The sequence below is a fragment of the Coffea arabica genome, chromosome 6e (genome assembly GCF_036785885.1).
Source record: "Coffea arabica cultivar ET-39 chromosome 6e, Coffea Arabica ET-39 HiFi, whole genome shotgun sequence".
Lineage (NCBI taxonomy): Eukaryota > Viridiplantae > Streptophyta > Magnoliopsida > Gentianales > Rubiaceae > Coffea > Coffea arabica.
Window position 1 is genome coordinate 7,416,528 of NC_092321.1, and position 20,781 is coordinate 7,437,308.

The 20,781-nt window shown below is 38.9% G+C and overlaps 1 protein-coding gene across 2 annotated transcripts; it reads left to right on the forward strand.

The window, feature by feature from the left end:
* Positions 1 to 199: 199 nt before the first annotated feature.
* Positions 200 to 20,477, forward strand: LOC113695798 (dnaJ homolog subfamily C GRV2). Of its 2 annotated transcripts, XM_027214956.2 has the most exons (22): positions 200 to 1,431; positions 2,304 to 2,537; positions 2,726 to 2,813; positions 2,902 to 3,110; positions 3,980 to 4,081; positions 4,161 to 4,223; positions 4,384 to 6,633; positions 8,696 to 9,058; positions 9,906 to 10,046; positions 12,070 to 12,462; positions 12,598 to 13,092; positions 14,155 to 14,378; positions 14,483 to 14,827; positions 15,244 to 15,538; positions 16,224 to 16,667; positions 16,748 to 17,093; positions 17,171 to 17,514; positions 17,595 to 18,062; positions 18,191 to 18,315; positions 18,419 to 18,542; positions 19,418 to 19,486; positions 19,786 to 20,477. In XM_027214956.2, the coding sequence occupies exons 1-22, from the start codon at positions 919 to 921 to the stop codon at positions 19,990 to 19,992; spliced, it is 7,842 nt and encodes a 2,613-aa protein (XP_027070757.2). In that variant the 5' UTR covers positions 200 to 918; the 3' UTR covers positions 19,993 to 20,477. The 2 variants fall into 2 exon arrangements, with proteins under 2 accessions (XP_027070757.2, XP_071910956.1); XM_072054855.1 differs by lacking the exons at positions 200 to 1,431; positions 2,304 to 2,537; positions 2,726 to 2,813; positions 2,902 to 3,110; positions 3,980 to 4,081 and having other exon boundaries at positions 4,177 to 4,227.
* The last annotated feature ends 304 nt before the right edge of the window (positions 20,478 to 20,781 follow it).

The window sequence follows — 20,781 nt, forward strand, 5'->3', positions numbered from 1 at the left end:
TTTTATTTTTGTCCCTTTTATTTTTTTGACGGAGAATATGGCTTTCAAAACCCATTAATCAATAATATGTAATCAAAGTGAGTAGTCTATCTATTATCTTCCAAAAGGAGGGTGAGGAAAACAGATAATAAAAAATCTTATCTCGCAAAAATATACAGTATAATTTTTCTTAATAAAAAGTGCGAGGGAAAAAAAGAAAAAGAAAAAAGGGAAAAAAAATGTTGCCAAGCCAGAAAGAATTGCTTGGCATCTTGAAAGCCCCCATTCTCCTTTCTCAGTAGCTCTCTCCTCAGTGGTTAGTCTCCCTTTCTCCTATCAATCTTTGATGCGATGCGATCGAATTTTTTTCGTGGCTAAATTCTGTCTCTCGATCAAGGCGTCGTAAGATTTTCCCAATTTCTAATTTCGCCCCCGAGATTGATTTGGTATTTACATGTTTTAGCTCTCTACAATTTCGGAACAATAATTCTGCTACTCATTGCGCCATCATCCGGTGATCGACGAAATCACATGCGAACTACGACGTCGTTTGATGCATTAATAGCAGGCCAGACTGCAGATTGAGTTTTCGTTAATGCTTTAGAGTTAGTAATCGGCTTTCGGTTGCTATATTGATTGAGGACCTTTTTTTTTTGCAATTTGTTCCCACCCAAAGCGGTGGGCGATGTCTAACCTGCAGAAAAAGTGACGGATGAGAGATTGGGTTTTGATGGTTAGGGTTTTTGGATTGATGCTTCGAAATTAAAGGATCCAATTTCTTCCTAATTGGATATTTTTTAAGAAGCGTGAAACAATTTTGAAGCGCTGGGTGCGAATCAGTCGCGGCCGAGACCGCCGTCCGCGGCCGGTGGTTCACCGCTATGGTTCTTCCTTCGGCCTAGACCACCTCAGCCCTACTCTCTCCGATACCTTCCTCAAATGGACTTCGTCAGCCGCCATGCTGCTCCTTCCTCCTCCAGCGACAACCACGACCAGCAACAATCGCGCCAGCCGCCGACAGAATCCGCTACCTCCACCTCCTCCTCCGCCGTTGCTGCACCTGCTTCTAATGCTCCCGAAGAACCGGAGTATTTGGCGCGCTACATGGTCGTCAAACACTCTTGGCGCGGGCGATACAAGAGAATTTTATGCATTTCAAATTGTACTATAGTCACGCTGGATCCTGGGACGTTAGCTGTGACCAACTCGTACGATGTTGGGAGCGATTTTGAAGGGGCGTCCCCCATTATTGGGAGGGACGAGAATTCGAATGAGTTTAATATAAGCGTGAGGACCGACGGGAAGGGCAAGTTCAAGGCTATTAAGTTTTCGTGCAAGTACAGAGCGAGTATATTGACTGAATTGCATAGAATAAGGTGGAACAGGCTTGGATCAGTAGCCGAGTTCCCAGTGTTGCATCTTCGGAGAAGGACAGCTGAATGGGTTCCTTTCGTAAGTTTTCTAATTTTCCGTTCCATAACTGTTGAACTAGTAGTATTCTTATACTTCCGGGTGGGCACATGCACGCACTCCTTGAGATCCTTGTACTCTTCAGGGTTGAATTTTTTGGCTGAGCACAATCGTGCTGTGTGCTATGCATGCTTATTTATCTTTGTCAAGCTGAAATATGTTCTTAGAAGGGTACAATCAATTTTTCCTAGTTAAACCTCGGGAAAATGGTGCTTACTATACATACTAACCATTTGAAGACTTGGAAGAAGCTATAGGAATTTGAAAACCTCGAACTGTGAGGTTAGTATGATCATGAAAGGGCGAGCAAAGGATTTCTTTTCATTGTTGATGTCCTTGTGCATTCACTCTGCCACTTTCAAGTCACAGTTAGGAGGAAAATTGAACCAGACACCATAGAACTAGCCATGCTGTTTTGTGTAGGATACTGAACTCCTATAGGATTGATGTATTGAAATATCTTGAGTACTATGTAAAGAAAGGTAAGAGACGAAAAGTCAGAGAATACCTTGAATTGGTTTGCCATAAAATCTCTATCTGCTTCATCTGCCTTTCTTTCTCAAGCTGCAAACAGAGTTTGCAAGAATTGCAAAGCAACTGTTTTGCAAATTTAAGGCATCTTTTTGCCTTTTGGGGGGAATTCTCACATTTAGCTGTTGACTTATTAAGTTTATTCTTTTCCTTATAAGAGAGAAGCTCTGAAATTTTTAATGCTCAATTCTCATAGTTGTGTTTATGATCTTTGTTGTTTTACCTACCTAGATCCTTGATTGCATCTGAAGATATAGTTTCATATGCTGAGCTATTTGATTACTTTGCTTCTGGTTGTTAATGCTGGAATTTATTTTATGCAGAAACTAAAAGTTACTTATGCTGGAGTTGAACTTATTGACTCAAGATCTGGGGATCTTCGTTGGTGCTTGGACTTCAGAGATATGAGTTCTCCTGCAATTATCCTTCTGTCCGATGCTTATGGGAAGAGAAACATCGATCAGGGGAGCTTTATTCTCTGTCCTCTTTATGGAAGAAAATCAAAGGCTTTCCAGGCTGCTTCGGGAACTTCGAGTGCTGCCATAATATCAATTGTGGTATGTAGGCTTTTGTTTCGTATTGTGGTATAAAGTGTTGCACTGAGATTCACATTAAGTTTTATCTTTATTCATACTGTGCCAATCTTCTTTTACTGATTTAAACTTTAAGCTCTGACACACTTCAATTATTTGCATGCATCTAATAATTATTTGCACTAATTAGATGTCTGAATATTGATGAGCAGACTAAAACTGCTAAATCGATGGTTGGATTATCGTTATCGGTTGACAGTAGTCAGTCCCTTACCATCACTGAGTATATAAAGCAAAGGGGTAACTCTTCAATCTATTTGTAATTTGCGGCTTCCTTGTTTGTAGTAGGTTGATCTTCTTTATAATCTTTGTGCATGAAAAATTGCAGCCAAGGAGGCTGTTGGGGCAGAAGAAACCCCTTGTGGTGGTTGGTCTGTTACGAGGTTGCGGTCTGCTGCTCATGGAACACTAAATTCTCCTGGATTGAGTTTGGGAATTGGCCCAAAAGGTGGCCTTGGGGAGAATGGTGATGCTGTATCACGTCAACTTATTCTCACAAAGGTCTCACTTGTTGAAAGGCGTCCAGAGAACTATGAGGTAAGTTGATGATGTCAAAATCTTTGGGTTTAGAGAGGTGCCATGCAGTTACAGATTATCTTTTGTATCTATTGGGAGGATTGACCTGATATATGAGGCTGCAATTCCATGGTAGGATTCCTAGGATGCCAAGCATTATGATATGTGGAGAATTGCAAAAGAAAACAACAAGTTAATCTAATGATTATCTAATGACTTCTACCTATTTAATGGTTTGTTGCCTCCATTGGCTGTTTACTAATTTGCACAAGTTCTACTTGTCTTCCTATGGCTATTTATTATTCTTGGTATAACAATTACACTCTGTCTTGCGTTAACTAGCCACTATGGAGAACAGCTACAAAAGATTGACCAAGATTGTTGACATTATCTGTTTTGAATCCTTTGGCAGTTATTTAATCTGATGATGATAAACAAACTTTGAATCAGAATGGAACTTGGAGATGATATGAAAGCGCTTAAAGGCATTGGCACTTTAAGCTTTCTACTAAAAAAAGGAGATGGTAAAAAAAATGGAAACCCCTTTGTATTTGAATAAACTGGGGCACAAATATTTCTTTTCTTTTATTTAGTCTTGAATAAAGAATTTGGTCTTCTCAACACCTGGTTACTTCTTAGGTATTTCTTTTTTATGGTAGAGGATCTGTAAAGAAAGAAAAGAAGGTTCTTTGGTGTATTGCTTAAGTTTTTCTTTGTAGAAATTATTGCAGCTTGTGAACTGAACTGCAACAAACCAGCAAAGAATTGGCACAATATTGTTTGCATATATGTATAGATGGAGTTCTGAAAGTGAACCTTCTTCTCAATAATTTTCTTGTGAAGTTTGTGATCATATTGAGCAATACTGAAATGTCATTGATTTTACGCAGGCTGTTATTGTTCGTCCCTTATCTGCTGTTAGTGCTCTTGTTCGATTTGCTGAGGAGCCTCAGATGTTTGCGATTGAATTTAATGACGGGTGCCCAATTCATGTGAGCATCTTTACTTCCTAAGCTTGTGATGAATTAGTTATGGAGGTGCAAGCTCTCAAATTGATGCTTTTGGTTTCAGGTTTATGCCAGCACGTCTCGCGACAGCTTGCTAGCCGCTGTTAAAGATGTATTGCAAACAGAAGTAGGTACATGTGCTCTCTCTTGGTTGCGTATGCCAGATACTTTTGCTAAATAATCTGCATGATATTGTGTCCATATACAGATGGAGTTCTCAAAGTGAACTGTTTACTCAAAAAGGTCTTGTAATTTGGTTCATTATGGCTTTCTATACTGTTCTGCAGGGTCAGTGTCCAGTCCCTGTATTACCAAGGCTCACAATGCCTGGTCATCGGATTGATCCACCTTGCGGTAGAGTACATCTACAAATTCAGCAACCTCCTTCTGCACAACAGCGTTCTGTTGCAGACATGGAAAATGCAGCCATGCATTTGAAGCACTTGGCAGCCGCTGCAAAAGATGCTGTGGCTGAAGGAGGCTCAATTCCTGGATCAAGAGCTAAACTGTGGCGCAGAATAAGAGAATTTAATGCATGTATCCCATATAGTGGAGTTCCTCCCAATGTTGAAGTACCTGAGGTGACTCTGATGGCCTTGATCACAATGCTCCCAGCTGCTCCCAATCTTCCTCCGGAGGCACCTCCTTTGCCACCTCCTTCTCCTAAAGCTGCTGCTACAGTTATGGGTTTCATTGCATGTTTACGCAGGTTGCTTGCTTCAAGAAGTGCTGCCTCGCATGTGATGGCTTTTCCTGCTGCTGTTGGGAGAGTCATGGGATTACTTAGAAATGGTTCTGAGGGGGTAGCTGCTGAAACTGCGGGTCTTATTGCTGCACTTATTGGGGGTGGTCCTGGGGATACAAGTGTATTAACAGATACAAAAGGAGAACGACATGCAACGTATATGCATACAAAATCTGTATTATTTGCTAACCAGAATAGTCTAATAATATTAGTCAACAGGTTGAAACCTATGTCTGCATCACCATTGTTGTCAATGTCTGTTGTTGAGGTTCTTGAGGCAATGATCTGTGACCCAAGTGCTGAAACAACCCAATATGCAGTTTTTGTAGATTTATTACGTCTGGTTGCGGGTTTGAGACGCCGCTTGTTTGCATTGTTTGGACACCCTGCAGAAAGTGTACGGGAAACAGTGGCTGTCATTATGCGTACAATTGCTGAAGAAGATGCTGTTGCCGCTGAATCCATGCGTGATGCTGCTTTACGTGATGGTGCATTACTTCGGCATTTGCTACATGGATTTTACCTTCCTGCTGGTGAGCGCCGTGAGATTAGTCGGCAACTTGTTGCTCTTTGGGCAGATTCTTATCAGCCGGCTCTTGATTTGTTATCTAGAGTTCTACCTCCAGGCCTTGTTGCTTATCTGCATACACGTTCTGATGGAGTTTCAGCAGAGGATGTATCCAATCAAGAGGGATCTTCACTGAGCAGGAGACAGAGGCGCTTACTCCAGCAGAGGAAGAATCGTCCTGTAAGAGGGATAACATCCCAGCAACATTTATCTCCTAATATGAACAACTTAGAGGCTGTTGATCAGACCAAGCAGCCAAATTCTGGGGCAACAGATAGTTATAAAAAATCTGCCATAGATCTGAGGTCTGGACATGCACCAAACATTCCATCTCCTGCAGTTCATGGAGGTGAGAACCTTCCAAGTGAGTTGTCAAGTACAGGGATCATGCAAAGTAACCATTCAGCCACCGTTGATTCTTCAGATGTTCCTTCAATAAATCAACAAGAACCAGTTGACTCCAATGCTAGCAGTTCAGTTGATTCTGATGCCAATATAGTTAGTAACCAGAATGGGGGGCTGCCTGCACCTGCTCAGGTAGTTGTCGAGGATGCTACTGTGGGTTGTGGAAGGTTATTATTGAACTGGCCTGAGTTTTGGCGAGCTTTCAGCCTTGATCACAACCGAGCTGATTTGATATGGAATGAGCGCACCAGGCAGGAGTTGCGAGAGGCTTTGCAGGCTGAGGTTCATCGACTTGATGTTGAGAAAGAACGTACAGAAGATATTGTTCCCGGAGGCGGAACTACAGATATTATCACCGGTCAAGTTAGTGTATCTCAGATTTCATGGAACTACACAGAGTTTTTTGTTATGTATCCTAGCTTATCAAAAGAAGTTTGTGTGGGTCAGTATTACCTTCGTCTGCTGCTTGAGAGTGGCACCAGCGGGAGAGCACAGGATTTTCCGCTGCGTGATCCTGTTGCTTTCTTTAGAGCCCTCTATCATCGATTTTTATGTGATGCAGATACGGGGCTAACTGTAGATGGTGCTGTTCCTGATGAACTGGGCTCTTCTGATGATTGGTGTGATATGGGAAGATTGGATGGTTTTGGAGGCGGTGGTGGTTCCTCAGTTAGGGAACTGTGTGCTAGGGCAATGGCAATTGTGTATGAGCAACATTACAACACTGTGGGCCCATTTGCAGGCACTGCACATATCACTGTTCTGTTGGATAGGACTGATGATAGAGCTTTAAGACACCGTCTTCTTCTTCTGTTGAAGGTATGTCTCAATTACTTTTTTTAGCTTCTCTATGTGGGTAATTTTACTTCACCACAGACTGGGGGGCTGGGGGATTTGCAAACAGAGAACATTGTAAAGGATAGAACTTCTGAAGGTGAGGTTGAGAGATGAATGTGTTATTTCAGGTGTTGGGACATATTGTGAAAAAGCTTTTCAGTGACTAAAGGCAAGATATTTCTGAAATTTCTTTGATCAACTTAAAACTGAGAGTTAAGTCTCATCTATCCAGACTTATCCAAAGAGTGTATAATAATCATTGTTGAATTGGATCTTTTGAGACACGGTAAATAGTCTCACAAGGCTAGTACTCTTTTCAGCTTCTTTGGGCAGTTAGGAACTTGGGTTTTTTAATGTGCCTGTTTCTATAAGAATATTCTTTTAAATGACTTGGTGACAATTCAACTGTTGTTGTGCCTTGCCTCTTTTGAAGTCTTAATCAGAATGCTGATTACCTATTGCAGTTGCTTTTTATTCATTGTTTTTTAGAGATTTCTTGATCCTTATAAACTTTTTGGTATTGTGTCGTTGTATTTTATCACTTTCTTGTGCATAGTTTGTGTTTTATCGTCCCTTGAATTTGTCAGCTCTCCTGCCCAAGGGAAGTTTATTGCATTTGCTTTTGATTTGTGTCTTCTCCCATGTTACCATGGTACTAAAGTCTTTTTATTTTCACTTTAAACTAGTGGAATTTGAGAAGTTTCTTCCCCAATTTTTTTTTTCAATATGTATAAAATATTTGTGGAGAGCATCTGGCAATGAATTTAATTATGCATGCATGGACCACTTTCATAAACTTTTAGTTTCAGCAAAGCTACTGAAGATTCTGTATAAAGCCTAGAAAAAGAAGAAATGGCAGCTGTGCTGATGGTTTTCTATTGGCAGTTGTTGAAATTCTTGTTACCGTTTCTTAAAGACATAATATGCACTTTTTACATTACAAATTGACCAGTATTCATTGGCGGCCACACTATATGTTTTTGTGATATGACGGCAGTGCTGGCGGTCCAAAATACAGGTTTATGGGCAGAGCTATTTTGTGTTATGTTCTATCCTGTATTTAGACACGTTTGGAATTGTTAGGAACTGTTGATCACTTGTTTCACCTAACTAATTCCTGATTGATACAGATTTGAGTAAAGAATCTGTTGATATTGGGTCCTTGGGTTTTTTGTGTGTTCCACAATATTAAGGTGTACATTATCATCATCATTTTTGACCTGGTTTTCTGGAGGAAAAAGTTGTTTCTCTTTTGTTTAGGTGGAGATGAATGTGGTTAGTTTTTGTTGTAACTTGTGTCAATTTTATGACTCGGCATTTGTTGCTCTATTTTATCAATTTTGTGTACCTTTGAACTCTGCTTCTTTTACCATGTTATATGACGAAGATTGTTGCATGCCACAGTAAATGAAGTTGGTTTTACAGCAGCAAGTTGTTAATAAGTTTTCCAGTAGTTCATCAATACCATTGGATGGATATGATGCTTCATGTTTTAAACAAATCAGCAAACAAGAAAAAGGGCTTATGTGTTTGTTTATTGTTTTTAACACAACCGAGAGGCTTCGTGCTTGGACATGGAAAAGTTTTGTTGTCGAAAGAAACTTGGCCTTTTTCATATTCGAGTCCTGATTACAATTGATTCTAGAGCAGCTGGAGTGGTCATGTGTTTAATTTCATCTTTTTCTGCATAAGCCTTCTAACATTTTATAAGCTTTGGAAGACTTGCTGAGTGCACTAAGGCCAACAAATGTCGCTATCTTTCGGGATTTCATATGGACTTCATAAGTTTGTATTTTGGATGAAGTCAATGTGGTGGGGTCCAGGCATATTTACTCTTAAAATAGGAAGCTAATGAAGATAGACATCTGACATGTATCATGAAGTTACACTCCGGATTATTATTTCAAAATGGAGGCAATCATGTTTTCTGAAGTTCTCATCGAGCTTAACTGCTGCCGGCTTGTTCAATAGCTTTTTGATCACCTTGATTTTGCTGGTAATAGATTTGCATGTCTTGGTACTGATAATTTTCTTCTTTGGGCAGGTGTTGATGAAGGTTTTGTCAAATATTGAGGCTTGTGTTTTGGTTGGAGGCTGTGTCCTTGCTGTTGATTTACTGACAGCAGTTCATGAAGCTTCAGAAAGAACTGCTATACCTTTACAGTCCAACTTGATTGCTGCTACTGCTTTTATGGAGCCCTTGAAAGAGTGGTTGTTTATTGACAAGGATGGTTCTCAAATTGGACCAGTTGAGAAAGATGCTGTCAGAAGATTCTGGTCAAAAAAGGAAATAAACTGGACTACAAGGTGTTGGGCATCTGGGATGCCTGACTGGAAGAGATTAAGGGATATTCGAGAACTCAGATGGACACTGGCACTTCGAGTTCCCGTACTCACTCCAATCCAGGTAATGTAACATTGAATATGCACGATGTAGAGATGTTACTCTCTTGCATTCTAGATGGCATGCTTTCCATTCCATAACATTGGACATTTGAATCTTCAACTTAGGGCATTTATTTTTATATGTGTGTGTGTATATGAAATGGCTACTGAGTTTATGAGGTGAAAGAGCAATAGTTTTCCCTGGATGTTAAGAAAAAAAACCCCAAGCAAAAAAATTTTAAACAGAAAGCTGACAGGGAATTGCATTAATAACTGGCTGTTTTGATCCTTCGGAAGAACTTGATGCATTTATTAGATCTTTTAAGTGGCACAGAAGCTCCTAAGTGACAAAGAAAGAGAACTCATAAATGTACACACACCGACATGAAAAAATTTGGTCGACTTGTGAATGGTTTTGTATGTTCAATTTGTTTCCCATTTTATCTCTATAATTTGACTTTAAGTACGGCAATAATCCAAAATTTCTTACTTTTTAGGTATGAGCTATCAAATCTGAACTAAGATATGTACTTATATGAAGTAATGAACTATGGCACATCAAATGTGATGGTGGGAGTCTGTGAAGCGTTGTTCTACTTATGGATTCAACATGACCTGACATTGTTCTTGGATTCTTACAGTTAGTCTTTTCTTTTGCTGCTGCTCTGGGAATTTATGGGCTATTATTTGACTTGTGTAAATTTTTTTTTTTTTTGGAAAAATTAACTGGCAGAGATGTATCATGTCAAAATATATGGAGTAACAATGGACAGATTCATATTTACTGAATCTTAGTGTGTGTCCGTCTCTCTGTCAACTTTAGCTTGCTATGGTACTGTTTGTCTAAAGTCAATGACTACTACTTCCAGGTTGGAGATTCTGCATTGTGTATTTTGCACAGCATGGTAGCTGCTCATTCAGATATTGATGATGCTGGAGAAATAGTTACACCAACACCTAGAGTAAAACGGATCTTGTCAAGTCCAAGATGTCTACCGCATATTGCACAGGTATTTTGATGTTTCTCGTATCTTACTGCATTTTGCAATTTTTTGGAATTGCTTTTAACTGGAGTGGAGGTGTCGGTATACTGTTATATAGCATCTCTATAATCAGATATGATAATCTGAACTGCTGGTTAGGTTTCATTTGTGGATCAAAGAAAATAATTTTGATTGCTAGGAAGCTGGAATGTTAGGTCGTTAACAGGAAAGCTTGTTACTAGTTATCTCACCAATGAAATTCATGCAAGGCTTTGGAGTATAATTTGTATAAGATTCTGTGGTTCTCAGAAATTTATGTTGTTTACCACTATTAAAATGACAATATTTAAAGTTTTCTAAATCTTATTATTTGGGCTTTACTCTTAATTTGTTGATTGATTTTAGTTGCCATTAGAGAGGTGCGAACTAAAAATTTGGTTCAAAAGGTAGTTGTAGTGTACAGGAATGTCCATTCTTAATTTCATTTGGTTTGTGCCACAGAACAGTATGTTGTTCTGGGGGAGTAAGCATTGGCATGTCTGACATTTCTGAATTATTTATACCTAATGTTCTGGCCATTAGCTAGTCTTTGAAATGGATTGCTGTATTGGTAATGCTGTGTCAACTCTATGCTGGCTTGGTTGCTTGTTAAATTGGTTCAATTAAATCAACCTCATTATGTGAAAATAAAATTTGTATTACATGGGAGCCCTAATAATATATGGCTTGGCATGTTCATCTTTCAAATTCCTGTGTAAGCAGTGGGTTAGGCTCTTTTCTAGCCTTAGAAATGCATATTTACAAAAAGCTTGCTTTTAAGCACTGCAAATTGTACAACATTGTGTTTAGGTGAAACTACTAGAGCAAAGATATTGACATGTCATGAGCTGAGATGCTTGTGGAACATTAAAAGTTTGGATAAATAAGCTGGAGGAGATTTGGATTTAACTCTGTAAAGGATAATATCTCTCTGCCCTTGATGGTTGTATTAGTGGATCTTGAGAATGGCATGGGTTCATTTGGTCTATAAGAACTGGATGTCAAAGTTGTATTGGCTGCTTTTGTTTTCGCCAACAGTCTGAATATTGAACAGTTGAGATATTATTGGCTTGTGATGCAATTTCTTTTTCCCATTTTGTGTGGGGCAAGAGGAGGATATAGGTGTGATGAGATTTTCCTTGTGTTAATGGATTTATATTGGATTGTTTTGTTGCCAAAGTTCTTCAAAGCTTTCTAACATTTAAAACCAAATGTCTGCATTCTTCTTATATATTTACCGGTGAATTGTCTGTCTCGTTTTACTGAAAGAAAATTTTCCCTCTATGCTTCTGTTTTCAATTATTCCCAAGGTACAAAATTTTCCCTCCATGCTTCTGTTTTCAATTATTCCCAAGGTACATCCTTTTTTGTTTACTCCTACACTTGTTTGTTTTAATATCAGGTTCTTGACTGAATGGAGTGCTCTGTTCTATGGGCCATTATTTGCAGATCTTATTTATTTAACCCAGTCTTATGTATGAATCTTTTCAACAGAACCTTCATGGTTTTGAGAAGGCTATCTTAGATGTTTTATATATTAAGATGTCTTATCATTTGCTTAACTTGCTAAAGTATGCAAATGCACTTGTTCCAAGCGTGCATCTTGTATGGATTTGTGAACCCCATCTGTAGATAGAGTTGTCATATTAAGATGTAATTGGTAGTTGTAGTGGATAACTTCCAAAGAAAACCCTTTTTTATCCCATTAACTTACAGCGGGTTGTTTTAGAGCAATTGATTTTTATGTCTCTCTGGTTCTTTTATCTCGTTGGGAAGACTTCATGCTGTTCTCTTTAGTTAAGACTCAACAGTTGGCACTTTTTCGAATAAAACCATTTGTGATGCACCTTTTCTTCATTTATTGATTCTTATCCTGACGTCTTAGACCTTCCATACTCATTCTCTGTATTGCTAGTGGTTTCCTTCGATTGGCTTGAGTTGGATTACCTTGGAAATTAAAAAATCAGAGGGGCTCCATTCCATTTATACTTTCATAAATATGTTATTGTAGGCTATACTTTCTGGGGAGCCAACCATTGTAGAGGGATCTGCAGCTTTGCTGAAGGCTGTTGTTACCAGGAATCCTAAAGCAATGATTAGATTATACAGCACCGGAGCGTTCTACTTTGCGCTGGCATACCCTGGATCAAATCTCCTTTCAATTGCAGAGCTCTTCTCAGTAACACATGTGCATCAAGCTTTTCATGGTGGTGAAGAAGCTGCAGTGTCCTCTTCTTTGCCTTTGGCAAAACGCAGTGTTTTAGGTGGGCTTTTACCTGAGTCCTTGCTGTATGTACTGGAACGAAGTGGTCCAGCTGCATTTGCCGCAGCCATGGTTTCTGATTCTGACACTCCTGAGATCATATGGACACACAAGATGCGAGCTGAAAATCTCATTCGCCAGGTGCTTTTACTCTTCATTGGCTATGGTTTCCTACTTTTAGGATAATTTTTTTATGAATTTTCGCTGCTTGAGTTGTTTTACTCTGTGAGGACATGGTTCAATAAGCTTAATCCATCTTCTACTTATCTCGTTTAGGTACTGCAGCATCTTGGAGACTTCCCTCAGAAGTTGTCCCAGCATTGCCATTCTTTATATGATTATGCTCCTATGCCTCCAGTTACATATCCGGAGCTGAAAGATGAAATGTGGTGTCATCGATATTACCTTCGAAACTTGTGTGATGAGATCAGGTTTCCAAATTGGCCCATTGTTGAACATGTTGAGTTTTTGCAGTCTTTGTTGGTAATGTGGCGAGAAGAGTTGACAAGGAGACCAATGGATCTTTCTGAAGAAGAAGCTTGCAAAATATTAGAGATTTCTTTGGAGGATGTCTCTAGAGATGACGCCCCTAGACAACAAAGTTTGGAGACGGCTGATGAGATTCCCAACTTATCAAAGCAGATTGAAAACATAGATGAAGAAAAGCTCAAGCGACAGTATAGGAAACTGGCAATGAAATATCATCCAGACAAAAATCCTGAAGGGCGAGAGAAGTTTCTTGCTGTGCAGAAAGCCTATGAACGGCTGCAGGTAAATTGCCTCGTTATTTGTCTGCTTTGACTAGTGAAGTTTAATATTGTTTTCCCACCTCCAATTTAAAGCCCTTAAATCTTCCAGAAGAGTCAAAGCTGGATTATCCGACATGTTGAATTGTTAACCAATGTTTGCAAGGTGTTGATTTTGTGCTCATTTGGTATTCCTACCCTTCATCCAAGAATTAATAGTTTTTCTTTTTAAAAAGAATTCAAAAGGTTACAAAGACATAAGAATCATTAATGCATGTATACAAGGTTTAAGGTGCCAATACATGGGGTGTAGTATATAATACTCTCCAGCATTTTATTCAGTTAAGAGTTTTTAAGAATTCAAATTCCTCAGTTATTGGAAACCTATATTGAGTCGTGCATGTAAAACTTATAAAATGTAAACAAATATGAGAAATGATCTAATGAGGGGAAATATTTAATAGTTTTGTCATGTGTCACAGAATTTCAAACCGTCTTTAAGAGCATCTTGACTTTGTCACTTAGATCCTCTGTCAATTTTTAATGCTGGTACTAAATTTGAATTTAATGTTATTTTATCATGCATTTCTCAAGCTTGAAGGCTGAATCAATCTTAATTTTCGAAGTCATTGGTGTAGTATTTTGTCATTATGTGCCTCTGCACTTGTACCCCAACTTACGAGTTTGTGTATTTGGGGTGTGGTGTGTGGTGTATATGTTAATCTCCTTGTACTCTTGCATCACTGTTATGAGATGAACTGGAAAGAATAGCATTATTTTGCAATTAGTGTTACTGTGTGCTAAGTGTTCGCTTTTTTTTTTTTGGTAATAGATCTTGATTTCTTATTGGTTTAACCCATTCTGATTGTGATTAGAAAGTTGAGTATTCTAGAGCTGATTGTGTATGCTCAATGAAGCGCATAGTTTTGACTACATGACGTGTCTTTGAAGCTCTGGACATCTATATTTTCAGGATCATCACAACCTATGAACTCTACTTTAGTTCATTTGGGAATATTATGAGTATTACAAGCTTGCTGCATTTTCTTCTTCTTTAAACTGACTGGGTTGCTAACAATGCTCTTAGGCCACAATGCAAGGGCTGCAAGGTCCTCAAACATGGAGATTGCTGCTATTACTGAAGGGACAGTGCATCCTATATCGACGCTATGGTGATGTGCTAGAGCCATTTAAATATGCTGGATACCCCATGTTGTTAAATGCGGTGACAGTGGACCAGGGTGATAGCAATTTTCTTTCCTCTGATAGAGCCCCTCTCCTTGTTGCAGCGTCTGAGCTTGTTTGGCTTACGTAAGTGCTCAATGCTACCGATACTACATTTTCTAGAACCCCTACCAAATTTGAGAAAATAATTGGATAAGCTTATCTGATTTTCGTGTTTGACTCTTGTTCAGGTGTGCATCTTCATCACTGAATGGTGAGGAGCTTGTGAGGGATGGTGGAGTACAACTCATTGCAACTCTTCTTTCCCGTTGCATGTGTGTGGTTCAACCAACCACTACTGCAAGTGAACCCTCTACTGTTATTGTTACTAATGTTATGCGGACTTTTTCCATTCTGAGTCAATTCGAGAGTGCTAGAGTTGAGATACTTGGAATTTCTGGACTAGTTGAGGATATTGTCCATTGTACAGAACTTGAGCTTGTATCTCCTGCTGTTGATGCTGCCCTTCAGACCATTGCACATCTTTGTGTGTCATCTGTATTGCAAGATGCCTTATTGAGGGCTGGAGTGCTATGGTATGTCTGGTCATTTAATTCTGTTCTGAGATATATTTTTAAAACACGCAGTGTGTAATTTTTTGATAGGTTTCTTTTTTCATATGTATTGAGATTTTCTTCATTCTTGTTCTTATTCTCTTTTCTATCTCTTTTCTGGATGTTCATTCCTCTGACTCCCGGTGTTATTTACTGAACTTCCTTTCCCTTCTTCAACTCTAGATCTTCTGAGTTCAACTTGACTGATCACATTGCTTTTGACAGCCTTAGGATACTGTGGGATAGTTTTCAAAGTTTAACTTTGGGTAGTCAGTCTTGGTTGGCATAGCTCAGGGTGGGAATCAGGTTTATGCCCTGAAAGTGCTGTAAGTCGTTAGTAATTTTTTGATGCCACAACATTTGGTAAGCATGATATGTTACAATTCCATTTGCTTTAGGTACCTGTTGCCTTTATTACTTCAATACGATTCAACTGCTGAGGAGTCGGATAAGGCGGAAACTCATGGTGTTGGTGGAAGTGTTCAAATAGCAAAAAATATCCATGCTGTACGAGCGGCTCAGGCCTTGTCAAGGCTTAGTGGTCAGGCTATGGATGATAATGGAACACCTTATAATCAGGCTGCATCCAATGCTGTCAAAGCCTTGCTAACCCCTAAACTTGCAAGCATGCTGAAGGATCAATTAGCAAAGGAGTTGTTGTCAAAATTAAACTCAAATTTGGAATCCCCAGAGGTAGATGTTGCAGAAATTTTTTTTTTTAAACTGAGGTGTCAGACTTTATATGATTAACATCAGATTTTTTGTTAAAATTGTCTTCCCATGTGTTTTTGTTTTAAATTAGCATTCTTTATTTACAAGGATATAGTCTGACTAGTGTTTTTGGTGGTTTTATTTTTTTTTCTTGTTGAAAGACCTTTTTAGCAGTTTTGGTTGTTTACTTAAGGTTGCTTTTGTATATATATCCTATTTATGATGTGCATACTTTTGTCCTTTTCATTATAATTGGGCTTCTGCATGTGCTTTAGTTGATAATACTATTTCACTCATAAATGCTATGGTCTGAGTTGCAATTAAGAATTAAAAAGGTGGTTTTTGGTGTCAATTCCAATTTCCACTAATTGGTGACCTGATTGGGGATTTATCTTATCAACTTGTCTTCTTTCTGATCGTGTGACCAGCCTATCAATGTTTAATGACTATTAGCCAAATTGAAATGATGCTTAATATCATTAAGGATGTAATGCATGTGAATTTGTTTTTCTTTTTTTAGCGATGCATGTGAAATCTTGATATCAGTAGTATGTTAGAATGCTTTAAATTGCTTCAGTAGTCAGGTTTAATTGACTTTTCAGGATTGAGTTGTGATATCTCTAGAAGTTTGTTGTGTGTTGATACTATTAATTGCTTTCTGTTGCAGATAATTTGGAACTCCTCAACCCGCACAGAACTATTAAAGTTTGTAGACCAACAGCTAGAAAGCCAGGGTCCTGATGGTTCATATGATCTGAAGGATTCTCATTCCTTCATGTATGAAGCCTTATCAAAAGAACTTTTTGTTGGCAATGTATACCTGAGAGTCTATAATGATCAACCAGACTTTGAAATCAGCGAACCGGAGAATTTCTGCATTGCTCTTGTTGACTTCATTTCCCATTTACTGCATGATCGATCAAACACTGGTTCAGATTTTCATGTTAGTGGCTCATCTATTGAGAGATCTGAGCTTCAACATGATTCTATCAATGGATCATTCACTGAGCAGTGCTCTTCGGATGATTCATCAGCACACCCTGATGGAAATTTGGTTAGCAAGGAGGAAGAATTGATGAAGAACCTTCAATTTGGTCTGACCTCTCTTCAGGTATCGACTTGGATTTTCTTTGGTGCTTGGGTTGTGTGTATTGACTTAGTATTCTAATCCCTTCTTGCTTATTATTGCAGCACTTGCTGACGAGCAATCCAAATTTGGCGTCGGTGTTTTCTTCCAAAGAGAAGTTGTTTCCTCTTTTTGAATGCTTTTCTGGTCCTGTTGCTTCTGCCTGCAACATTCCTCAACTTTGTTTAAGTGTACTCTCCCGCCTGACTACACATGCTCCCTGCTTGGAAGCGATGGTTGCAGATGGTTCTAGTCTTCTCCTCCTCTTACAAATGCTTCACTCATCCCCTAGCTGCCGTGAAGGAGCTCTTCATGTTCTTTATGCTTTGGCAAGCACTCCAGAGCTCGCATGGGCAGCTGCAAAGCATGGAGGAGTTGTCTACATTCTTGAACTTCTCTTGCCTTTACAAGGTAAAGATTTTTATTTGACTATCTTCTGTTTGTCTTTGAAATGAAACAAATGAATTTCATGGAATTGGAATGTGCAGAAGAAATTCCTATGCAGCAAAGAGCAGCAGCTGCTTCACTGTTGGGGAAGCTTGTTGGGCAGCCAATGCATGGTCCCAGAGTGGCTATAACACTTGCTCGATTTTTACCAGATGGGTTGGTATCCATTATCAGGGATGGCCCTGGTGAAGCAGTTGTGAGTGCTCTTGATCAAACAACAGAGACTCCAGAACTTGTATGGACTCCAGCAATGGCTGCTTCTTTGTCAGCTCAACTAGCAACCATGGCATCAGATCTATATCGGGAACAGATGAAAGGACGTGTTGTTGATTGGGATGTGCCTGAGCCAGCTTCTAGCCAACAGGAGATGAGAGATGAACCTCAGGTATAACTTTGTACATCCTATATAGTAAATTATTGTGTTAAATAAATGGATAGTATGTGATTTTACCTTTTCTTCTGTAGGTTGGAGGGATCTATGTCAGGTTATTCTTGAAAGATCCAAAGTTTCCTCTTAGAAACCCCAAGAGATTTTTGGAAGGGCTATTGGATCAGTATCTTTCATCCATTGGTGCTACACATTATGATGACTGTGCTGTTGATCCTGAACTCCCTCTGCTTCTGTCTGCTGCATTAGTCTCTTTGTTACGGGTACACCCTGCTCTTGCGGATCACGTTGGGTATCTTGGATATGTTCCCAAACTTGTTTCTGCAGTGGCCTACGAAGGAAGAAGGGAAACAATGGCTTCCCCAGAGAACAGAAATGACAACTACTCAGGGGAGAGAAGTGAAGCTGAGGATAGTTCAATGCAGCCAACTTCACCAACACCTAAAGAACGCGTTCGTCTTAGTTGTTTACGAGTTTTACATCAGCTTGCAGCAAGTACTATATGCGCCGAAGCTATGGCAGCAACCAGTGTAGGAACACCCCAGGTATTCCTTTATTATGGGCTGGATTTAGTTTGGTTTATATGGGGCACAAAAATATCCTTTTCAAGTAAATCTTTCAGGGTTGGATTTTACTAGTCTTGAGTGGTTTAATCTTGATAACTTGCTTCCAGGTTGTTCCACTTCTGATGAAAGCTATCGGATGGCAAGGTGGAAGCATATTGGCTCTGGAAACACTCAAACGTGTTGTGGTTGCTGGAAATCGAGCAAGAGATGCATTGGTTGCACAGGGTCTTAAGTAAGTCCAAAATTTGATGTTTTATAACTAGGTTTTGTCTTTTCCTCATCAATAGTATTTCTATCTCATCATCAATTGTGATATACTCTGTGTAATTTTGCAGGGTTGGTCTTGTTGAGGTACTGCTAGGTCTTCTTGATTGGAGGGCTGGGGGAAGAAATGGTCTTTGTTCCCAGATGAAGTGGAATGAATCAGAAGCATCCATTGGAAGAGTGCTTGCTATTGAGGTGAGATGATTTTGTAGATTATGTGCAGAATCTGCATGCTTTTAGGCCATTTTGCAACTCAACTATGCACATATTCTGCAAAGCGTCCAATTTTCTTTTCTGGCTAGTTTTAGGGTTCATGTAAATGTCTTTTCCTACTTTCTGAAGCTTTAGTATCTGTCACAATTATCCTGATTTGGATTGTGTTCTGTAGAACTTTTAGCAAAATAAATATTGCAGTGTTTATTGGGATGTGACGTAGATGAAGTAAAGAAGTGGTTCAAAAGATAAAACGGTAATTGGAAAGCATGTTTAAGGAATATTTGGAAAAAATAATTCCAAAAAAAAAAGTTTGCAATCCAAAATGCTAGCAATTAGAGATAATTTTTGTTCTGTGCTATGAGACGAGTTGTTATTATCTCAGTCAAGTTGGGCCCTAACCTGTTTCAAAAGTTTTTGAATCTTCATGCATTGAGATTTAAAACATCCTAGATTCGGAGTAATGAATTTTTGGGAATAAAGAACTCCATTTCTTTTCCTTAATCTACTTTCTACCTAATTAAAATAAGGGAGGGATTACTCCCTGGCCGTTTACAATTTTTCGTTACTTACTGCTCACTTTGTGTATGAATTTTCATTGATATTTGTTAAACACTAGAATTTCGAATTTCCATAAACCGGGCTTTGATAAATTTCATTTTTTGGTAGTTTTTTAAGGGCTGTTAAATCACATGAAATATGTAGAAGGCTCGGCTCATCTGGAGATTATATTTTTGAGTGATGATATATTGTTTTTCAAATGTTTGGAGTACATTTTATCTATATCCTGGATGAGAAATCTATCATTTCTTGTGGAGGTTTGTGCCTTCTTAACATTATGCCCACTTTATTTCTAGGTTCTGCATGCCTTTGCAGCGGAAGGTGCCCACTGTACGAAAGTCCGGGAGATACTTAATGCCTCCAATGTGAGTCTAGACTCCAATTGCTTTCGTGCCAATTATTTTTCACATGTCCTCTCCTATAAGTTACTGCATGTATAGAGGTTTTTAACGTTTGAATGCAAGCCTCCATCTTTTTCTTTATATTTCTTGTAGTTTCCAAATAAATATAGTCATAGACCTGGAATCCTCAATATGGATCTGCCACTTGTCTGGCAATTTCAGCAGTCTGGCACAGAAGCTAGCCTGCTTCTATCTAAGGATTTTGGAAATCAACTTACATGTTATTGTCTTAGACTTTGGTCCTTACGAATAAATCTTTGCAGGTTTGGGATGCTTATAAGGACCAAAGGCATGATCTTTTCCTCCCATCAAATGCCCAATCTGCAGCTGCTGGAGTTGCTGGATTAATAGAAAATTCCTCATCTCGGCTTACTTATGCACTCACAGCACCCCCATCACAACCTAGTCAAGTTAAACAGCCTGCTGCTATTGTAGCTGATTCCAACGGGACAGAGGATCACATTTCATAGGTTCGAAGGGAAGAGCGTACTTAAATGGCTCGAAAGACCGCCAGTTGGAAACAGGACGATTGCACAAAAGAGAGTTTGATCTGGCTATTGAGTTCCTAATTCTACCCTCATTTGTATAGAATATTGTACATTCTGCTGTTGTTCCTTTCTTTCTCCTAGTGTCATGCGGGCTTCTACTGCAGGTGCATCCAAAAGAAATTATAAAGGCAAAATAGCAGGTACATGTTTTCATGATGTAAAGGCTGCTGCTCATTTTTATTCTCTTTGTAAAGAATTCTAGATTGCTACCATCCAGAGAGAGGGAGGTGATTTTTGCTAGTATCCTTCTTTCCAACCGGTTGTACCACTTTTTAGTTTGAGAAAAGATAAGGTGATGTCGGTCATTATTGTTTTGTTCAGTTCATTGTAAATTATTACTGAGTTCCTTGGTAGTAAAGATCCCTCCTCTTCTCGCAAGAAACGAGACTGGGGAAGAGAATGTATTATATGCTTTTTGTCTGCAATTTATTGACGTTATCTGGAGAGAGAGAGAGAATCAAAGACGGTTTGGAGTAAGTGATTATTTGGGAAAAAAATTGTAATAATATTGTAACACTTTTTTGACTTGATATATAATATTTATGATGAAAAGAGGGGATAGTTTAAGAAACCTCTTTTTAGGTTTGTGACAATTTCACTGTCATCTTCTGAGAATTTGAAAATAATGCTAACTTCACTTGAAGTCAATATCATCAACCTCCCTTGAAACCTATATCTTTGTAACAATTTACCCTAATTCAAAAAAAAGTC